This window comes from Pyrgilauda ruficollis, unplaced genomic scaffold, assembly GCF_017590135.1.
Source record: "Pyrgilauda ruficollis isolate IOZ18807 unplaced genomic scaffold, ASM1759013v1 scaffold252, whole genome shotgun sequence".
NCBI classification, from domain to species: Eukaryota; Metazoa; Chordata; class Aves; order Passeriformes; family Passeridae; genus Pyrgilauda; species Pyrgilauda ruficollis.
Genome location: NW_024523845.1, coordinates 160330 through 168643, shown reverse-complemented (window position 1 = coordinate 168643; position 8314 = coordinate 160330). Strand labels below are relative to the sequence as shown.

Here is an 8314-nt window from a genome sequence, read left to right as displayed (position 1 = left end):
CTGTGCTGCTGCACATTTTTCCTGGCTAAGCTTAAATCCTGTGTCACATTTACCCTCATTAGTGTAATCACTGGTTTCCAAGACAAGTCAAATCCACACCTGGGGTGTCAGCCCTCCACTGCCTCCCTCCTGACATTCCAGGCCCTGTTGTGGCAGTAGGTGGCATCCCAAGAGCAGGCTAGGTAGCAGGGGAAATTTGGCTGGTAGGATGTTTACAGTGCCATCATTTCATCTCTGGACCAATGCTCCCTGCAGTTACTGAGTTTCCCCTGATGGCATTACCTGTTCCATAGAACAGATGTGATTCCATTTGATTCTGGAGTACCTCGAGTACTCCAATTCACAGCCTTGCACCAAAGCAAGATCCCTCCTTTCACCAAACTCCTTTTGGACCTGGGAATGGCTCTTCTCTGGTAATTCTGTCCCCAGTAAACCAGATGTTTCTGCTCTTGCCCCTCTTTGCCCCAGCTACACTCAAATTTCTCAGGTCTGAAAGTTTAGCTGAATCTGTCACTTCCAAGCTGCTCTCAGGCCAGCTGCTTTTCATTTAGTGCAAAGTGAATCACCAGCCACAGGTGTGCACTTGTCCTGCTTCTTGGGGGCTGCAACTGAGGCAGATAAGGTCCTGCTGCCTGTGCTATATAACCAGCCCCACAGCACCTGCTGCCTGTTCTGTTGGAGGTTAAGATGAGCCCAGAACCTTTGAAGAAACGTGGTTATGCTGCTGCTCCTGGGGAAAAAAGATCTAAGAGGAAGGTGAAGAGAAAGGAAGCCTTTTCAGTCTATATTTACAAAGTACTGAAACAGGTGAGTAAATGTTTCTTTTCTGCTAGAAATTGCTTTGTACATAAAGTAACTTCTGCTTGTTGTATGTTAGCATCATAAAGAGCAAGGAAGAAAAAAATCTGGCTTTCTGGAGAGATGGGAAAAGAAAAAACAGTGTAAGTGCAGGTACAGTAGAGCCCCAGCTGGAGCTCAGAAGTTGAGGGGGTGGATTCTAGGGGTAGTAGAGATGGATCCAGAGCAGAAAGTGTTTCCCAGAAGGAATGAGCTCTGATGCTTAGCTCTGATGCTTAGCTCTGCCTAAAGAAGTAATTTCATGCAAGTCAGTACAGTAGAAATAGCTGCTTCTGGCCTTGAGAGTAGATGTCTAGTGATTTTTTATGGGGAGATGAGAGCATTTTTGGAAGTGGCCATGAGTTTTCTAGGCCACTGTTGTCTGCATGAGCCTGTAAATAGGACTTGGAGATGGGAGTATTTCCATCCCTCACAGCCATGTTTTTCACAGGGATTGTGAGGAGGGTTCTGCCAGTGCAATCCCAAACTCCTACAGCTTTATGAGAGCCTATCCTGAGTTTAAAGTGGCCCATGATTTGAAACCCTCAGGGTGGCAGTCAGGGTGCCCTGTCAGGGCTGGGCGCTGGAGCTCCCGCTCCTCCCAGGGCGCTGGGTGTGTGATTTCCAGCCGGTGTTGGTTCCCACCCGGCAGGTGCACCCCGACCTCGCCATCTCCTCCAGGGCCATGAGCATCATGAACTCCTTTGTGAACGACATGCTGGAGCGGCTGGCGGCCGAGGCCTCGCGCCTGGCGCAGTACGGGCGCCGCGCCACCCTCACCAGCCGCGAGGTGCAGACGGCCGTGCGCCTGCTGCTGCCCGGGGAGCTGGCCAAGCACGCCGTCTCCGAGGGCACCAAGGCTGTCACCAAGTACACCAGCAGCAAGTGACCGCCCGGGCCGCGAGAGACCAGCCCTGCAGGAAAAGTGCTTGGTCTTACTCAGCTGAAAAAGCAAAGCCTCGTGTTGTCTGCCTGCAAATAAAAAATGCATAGAAATACAGATCGTGTCTTTGATCTTTGCATCACAAATTGTGAGGCAGTTTAAACTGTGGCCGTGGGGATTGTTTGGGAGGGCTGGAAGAACAGCTGTTCTTTGAAAACAACCATTGCAACTAGGAGCAGGGACCACAGGGTATGCCTGGGCAAAGCTGGGGTCATTACGGGGAGCACAGTGGGCTCTCTGCAGTTCTCCAAACTCCTTACTATGGCTGTCAGACTCCTGACTGCTAAAAACTTCTGCTGTTTTTGACTTTCCTGCTGTTCTTCAACTGCTTCCTGACTGTGGTGGGTCTTTCCGCCCAAGTTAGCATTTTATACTGGTCAGAGTAGATGCTAAATCTCCCTGGGTCAATAGGATGAAATTAGCACTGGGTCAAGGGTTCTTTGAATGTTTATAAACTATTTTCAAAGCTGTAGTTCTTTGTTTGGTTGGGAGTTTTTCTGGTGGGCTGTGGGAATGAGAGTGTTTCCTTGTTAGCTGGTTTTGTGTATTGTTTTTGTTATTGCTGTTGTTTAATTTAGGTTTTGTTGGTTTTGTGGGGTTTTTTTGTTGTGGGGTTTTTTGGTCATTTTTCCTTCTGGTGAAAGCTTTCTCCTTTTCTGGGATAGGCAGAACTGAAGCAAAATGAGCTTCACTGATAGGAAAAACAAACTATTTTCTTTCTAGACACTTGGCCATCATTTCTACTTGCTCCCAGTGTCTTTAAAGAGAACTTTATCTTGCAGGGCTCTAAACTGGGCTAGGACTGGGCTGGTGTTCTGCCTTGGACCATCATATTAGTGACTGGCCCTCACTGCCTTTCCTTGTATCCCCAAGTGCTTCCCACAGGAGGGATCCAGGGCCCTGAAGGCAGCATGGGCCCTTTTCTTCTGCGGGGGCAACCCGCAGGGCTGAGTGTTGTGTGCAGAGCCGTGACCCTGTGCTGGGTGGCTTGGCTGCCCTGTACAGCACCTGCTGTCTGTACTGCCCTGTACAGCTCCTTCCCGGGGTGTGGGGGGCTGTCCTGGGCTCCTGCACAGACGTGCTGCCTCAGGGTCTGTGGTGGAGTGGAGAAAACACATGGTCCATATCCTGGAAGGGAGATTATGGAACGGTTTCAGTTCAAAGGGACCTTAAAGCCCATCCATGTCCACCTCCCTGCCACAGGCAGACACACCTTCTACCAAACCAGGTTGCTCCAAGCCCTGTCCAACCTGGCTTTGGGTGCTTGGGCATCCAACTTCTCTGGACAACCTGTTGCAGTGCCTTTTGTCAGCTTCAGGTTGGGACTTGATGCCTGGTTCTAATGTCCTATCTTCACAGCCACTATCAGGGTAGGAGTAGCAGGAGGAACCAGAGCTGTGTTAAGTTTTAAGGTGACAGTAAACGGGGCAGTCCTGGGTTTCTCCAGCTTGTGAGGTGCTGCTGAGTCTCATGAGCTGTGACAGATGCTGATCTCTGATGGGGGCCAGCCTGGATGTACGTGATGCTTCTAGGGAGTGCACAGGAGGCAGCAGCACTGAGCATCTCCCCTTCAGCTCTGTCCCTGCTGCAATAGAGTGGGGCTGGCTGGGGGAGAGAGCCAAGGGCTGTGCTGGGTGCTCATTTCCTTTTGACAGCATTGGAGAGCGATCTCTTCATTGTGTCTGGCCTGCAGGCCAGAGCTGGACTTGAGCAGAGGTGTGGGCTGCAGCTCTTTTCCTGCCTCTAGCCCTTGTGGTGGCTGTGCTGTGGGGAGAGGCACTAGGGCAGAGAGCTGTGGGGATGCTCAGCTGCATGCACGGATTGGGGAAAGCCCAGCCAGAGAGTGGGAGGCTGAGCAGGTGAGCAGCTCATCTCCCTGCTGAGTCTGTTCTACTGCCACGTGTCTGTGCTGGAGTTCTGATCCACCTGAGGTGAGGAGAGGCAAGTTTTGCCTTGATCCATAATTGTGGAAAGGAGCTAGGTTCTAAACATACCTGCAAGCGAGATTAAAACATAAATGAGGTTAGATGTTGGAAAACAAAGCGATCATTAAACTTTTTTTTTTTTTCCTTCATAAGAGAGAAAAGCAAAGAAAATAGAAGATAAGGAAAATGCCAAGAATAATTGTGAAAAGCACAGGAAAGGGGAGACCACTGCCACAGGTCCAGAGCTGGCTTATAGAGCGCAATGGGGGAGATCTGTGTTGGGTGTGATGGGTCTTCCCCTGGTGAGCTCCCTCTGAGAGCCGGCAGCAAGCCAGAGAGGGAGCAGAGCCACGGCAGCCCGGCCAGCAGCGGCGGGCATGAAAAGCCTCCTAGGAGCAGCCAGGACAGTGAAGGACAACAAAGACTTAGATGTTTTGTAGATTTTGCAGCCCCTGTGGCAAGTTAGGTACTTGGTCACAGAGGGTGTTGAAAGGGGCAAGGTCACAGCCACCTCCTATCAACAGCAGGCGTGCGGAGATCTTCATCTTCACTTGCTAAAACGTCATTATCAGCTCCTCAGTATCTGGTGAAGTTTGCCTGATGTATCAAAAGTTTATTACTTTTTTGCCTGATGTATCATCTACAAGCCCTTTTAGTGACCTGTAAAGGAGTGCCTCATTTTCTAAAACGAATCACTTTCTGCGGAGGCCGTTCAAAGCTTTAACTTACAGACCTTTATCTCTGAGGAGGCAATGGAGAAACGTTCCTAACTCTTGACGCGTTCGCTACAGCTCGTTCCCCTTTCAGCGGCCCCGGCAGCCGGGATGTGCGCTCTGAGGGACGGATGGCAGGCCGAGGAGAGCGCGGAGCTGCAGTTCCCCGCCTGCCCTGGAGATGGGTCTGTCTGACTGCCGATCTCGGATCCTTCCCTGCGCCAGCCGCAGCCCGTGCTGCCACTCGGACCGTGCCCCTGGCTCGCCGCAGCCCGGCTCTCGGCCGGCGCTGTGTGGGTAAGGCGCTGATTTATCTGAGGAGAGAGGCTCTCTCCTGCAGATGTCTGATAGAGCTTCGAGCGCCGGGTGAGCCCTGGAGTCAGGATTTAGAGGTGTAGGTGCTTGCTTCTCCAGTACTCCACTTTTGCATCCCGCTTCGTGTCACATCCCCCTCTCCCCCCACCGCAGCAAAGACCTGAAGAACAGAGTTGGGCATTGGGCTCACATGGCTCTTGCTAGATCCCTGCACATCCCCAGAGATGTGGCAGGTGGTGCAGAAGCAGGAGGTTGCTGTTGGAATGAGGGAGTTCTGCGCTGAGCCTGCCCACGCTGTTCCTTTCACATTTCCCGTGTCAGGGCCCATCTTCTGCCGTGCAGGAGTGCTGCTGCTCGTGTCCCCGCAGTGAGTGTCCCGGGACGCTGGATGTCACACAGGGCTGGCTTTTCCTGAGGGCTCACCCTGTGTTTAGCTGATGAGCTTTGCCGAGAGCCATGCCTCAGCTCAGCTGCTTTCAGACCAGGCTTGTGGCTCCTGTGAGACGTGGGCAAAGTTACTTTTAGGCTCTGCTGCCCAGTGACAGGGCACTGCTCACTGAGAACCAGTCAGAAGTACTCAGGTCAGCTCACACTAAAAACAAAACTTGGAGCCTGTGCAGGCTCTCTTCCAAAGTGTCCTGGGGCTGCCTTGCTCCAGAGAGTCTGTCTTTGTCCAGGTCTGCCTATGTCTTCACAGTCTCACAGCAAGTTTTTAGTGCTGCAACACTGCATCACCTCATGTTGCATATCCCTGGCCCCACATCTATGTTCTGACTAAGCTGTGCTTGTCTGTGGGCTAGAAACAATTAATTTTTTTTTCTTTGTCCTTTCTTCAACCTCTCAAAAAGAGCACTGTAGTGTTGGATGAGCCTTCATGAAAACATCACCTGTGCTGTGCTCTGTTTTCTGTTCTCTAAGAGAGCAGTGGCTTAGGAGCGTGTGCTTTCTCTCACATGGAGAAGGACCAGGAGGCAGAGCATCCCTGGTGTCTGTTAGGAGTGGAGCAGGCTTGAGGGGAGGGAGCTTTCTGGGCAGTGGAAGCTGGCAGCAGTGTGCAGACCTGTGTGTATTCTTCTTCCCGTGTGTGTCCCTTGGCAGCCGTGCTGCCAGGTGGTGCTCCGGTGTCTCATTAGACACTGCTCCAAACAGCAGAGGAGCAGCTCAGCGCAGGGAGGAAAATGAGCTGGTGATGGATAGCCCTGGTGATGCCAAAGCTGTTAAAATATGAACCTCTGATGTACAGCCGGGGTTCCAGCACGGGCTCTCATCCTCTCTGAGCTCAGCTGCTCGTGCGTGGGGATGGTGCTGCTCTGTCACTTCCCTCCTCTGCTTAGCCTGAGTGCTGCCAGCCTGTGGTGGCCTTGGAATCCCGGCGTGGAGGGAAGGAGAGGGGGATGCTCAAAGGTCAGGCAGGCACTCCCCATCACCAATGCACTGCTGCCTAAAGTTCTGTCATCCCTGCTGCTGCCAGGGCCGTAATGGGACCGAGCATCCACGGCTTCCTTGGAGCTGCCTCTACCCGTGTTCTTCCCTGCAAGTGGTGCTACAAGGAGTTTGTTTCCTTGGGCTTTTTCTCTCTTTTCATGCTCTGTGTGCTCTGGATTCTTACAATAATGCTGCCTTCTTCATCTCTCTGTTCAGGATTGTGCCTGGGGGTGTGGGAGGTATTCAGACTAAGTGAAAAAGTAAATCTGATGTTGTAACCATAACTTACAGGGCCATATAAAGGGGGTCAGGAGGCATCCTTGTCCTCATCCTTGTCCCCTCCCTGTGTGGTCCTGCATTACCTGATGCCAAACTGGAGAGAGACAGGAAGACCTGCTGTCTGGTGAGGTGCTCCCTGACATGGAGCCCTGGGGCTGACTCGCAGTGTCCCTGGTGCCTGGAAGCTGCTCTGGGGCTGAAGGTCACTGGGATGGGGACAAAAGGCACATAAGCAATGTGTGCTGGCCTGGGCTCAAGACAGGTACCAGTGGTGCCCTGTTTGGCCTCTGAGGAAGAGGAGGAGGATGCTTCCCTGTGGCCCCACGCAGGGTGTGGGGCTGGGGAAGAGGATGACATGGGCAGAGTGGCCCCATGAGGAATGGCTGCTGCAGGCCACACGCCGTTTTCCCATTAGTGAGTGTTTAGTTCAGCGTTTTAAATAATTGTGTCCTCGGAATGATATTTAAAATCCATTTGGGAGGCAATGAGGCAGGAAAGTGCCTGTGCCATTGTGATGACGCTGCGCAGGCCGTGCCACACATGCATATTACAAACTCGTTACAGGCTCGTTTCCACGCATGCTGCTCCCTCCCCACACAACCTCCTTCTGAGGCTCTGAGCGCGTCTCCCCCACCACGGCTGCAGCGCCTGGCCCTATGGAGACATTTCTGTGACAAGCCAGCCACGGTGTCCCCTGGGCTGAGGGATAAGGTGCAGCAGGTCATGGCACCTGGGTGCTGTTCGTGGGAATGGAGCCGTGCCTGGTGATGGAGCTGCTGTTCAGGCGTCCTGGCCCTCACCTGTGGTCACCTTCTGACCAGCCCTTGGACTTGTGTCACTGCAGCTTCCTGACCCTGAAGGCCCAGGGCTTCCAGCTGGGGTGCTCTGGGCACTGCTGAGTTGTGCCTGCTGTCCTCGGCTGCTCTGAAGCTGAGGACAAGCCTGTGCTCCTGAATGTCCATGGCAGAGGCACGAGCTGGAGGGACTAGGTGTGAGGGAGCTGATGGAGCTGCAGCAGCCTCAGCAGGGCTGCTGCGGGTGCTGGTTAGTGGCTGGCTGGCAGAGTGGCCTTGCTGCTCTTTCTGTTTCTCTCTGACTGCTGTGTGGGCACCCTCTGTGCCCCCTCAAGCCATGCAGGATGGAAATCCTGTGTGGGAGGTCAAGGCAGTGTTCAGTCCTTATCCTCTTCCTCCTGATCATGTTCAGGCCCCCTAGCCAGGCTCTCCCAGCTGTGGTTTTTCTCAGTGCTACCTTGTGAGCAAACACTAGTGGGGTGAGGATGAAAGCTCCAAGTGCACTTAAAGACATGTTGTATTCTGACATTTGTCTCTTTCTCAGTGACCCAGCTGGCTGCTCTTCTGGCTAGATGGCTCTGACACCCTTTTCTCTGCCTGCAGTTGAGGACCCTCAGTGCCCTCCATGTCCCTGTGGACTTTTCTACTTGGCACCTGTGGGTGCTGGGCTTGGAGATGCTAAAGGAGGCTGCTTGTGGTTTGTGGGTTTGGCGGTTTTTGTTGCTTTTTCCTTTCTTTGTGGGTTTGGTGGTTTTTGTTGCTTTTTCCTTTCTTTGTGGGTTTTTTGTTTGTAGTTTTGGGTTGATTGGTTTGCTTGAAGTGGTTTGAGGGATTGTTTTGTTGTTAGCCATGGGAATGGGAGAAAATGTCCAGGGTAACTGGTGCAGGCCAAGGTGTGTGAAGTGCTGAGTGTGAACACGCTGCCTGCCTCAGCCAGCATGAAGGGGTAATGGGTGGGGGACACTGCAGCCAGGGCACTCCTCCCAGGGACCTTCCCTGGATGGCCTTGAGTGCAGGAACTGTGCTCAGTGCCAGGGGCTAGTTTGGGATTCTTTTCCCAAGCCCATAGCTGGGTGAAAATGA

General features: G+C 52.9%; 1 protein-coding gene across 1 annotated transcript; it reads left to right on the top strand.

Annotated features, from left to right (window-relative positions):
• The first annotated feature begins 544 nt into the window (after positions 1–544).
• LOC121355538 (late histone H2B.L4) lies at positions 545–1726 on the top strand. The gene is made up of 2 exons (XM_041471035.1): positions 545–807; positions 1490–1726. The coding sequence occupies exons 1-2, from the start codon at positions 688–690 to the stop codon at positions 1724–1726; spliced, it is 357 nt and encodes a 118-aa protein (XP_041326969.1). The 5' UTR covers positions 545–687.
• Positions 1727–8314: the final 6588 nt, after the last annotated feature.

Bases quoted from the DNA above. Each gene is read 5' to 3' on its own strand.
- LOC121355538 (XM_041471035.1), top strand. From the start codon at position 688: ATGAGCCCAGAACCTTTGAAGAAACGTGGTTATGCTGCTGCTCCTGGG. The intron at 808-1,489 runs GTGAGTAAATGT...CCCACCCGGCAG, and splicing joins TTTACAAAGTACTGAAACAG to GTGCACCCCGACCTCGCCAT.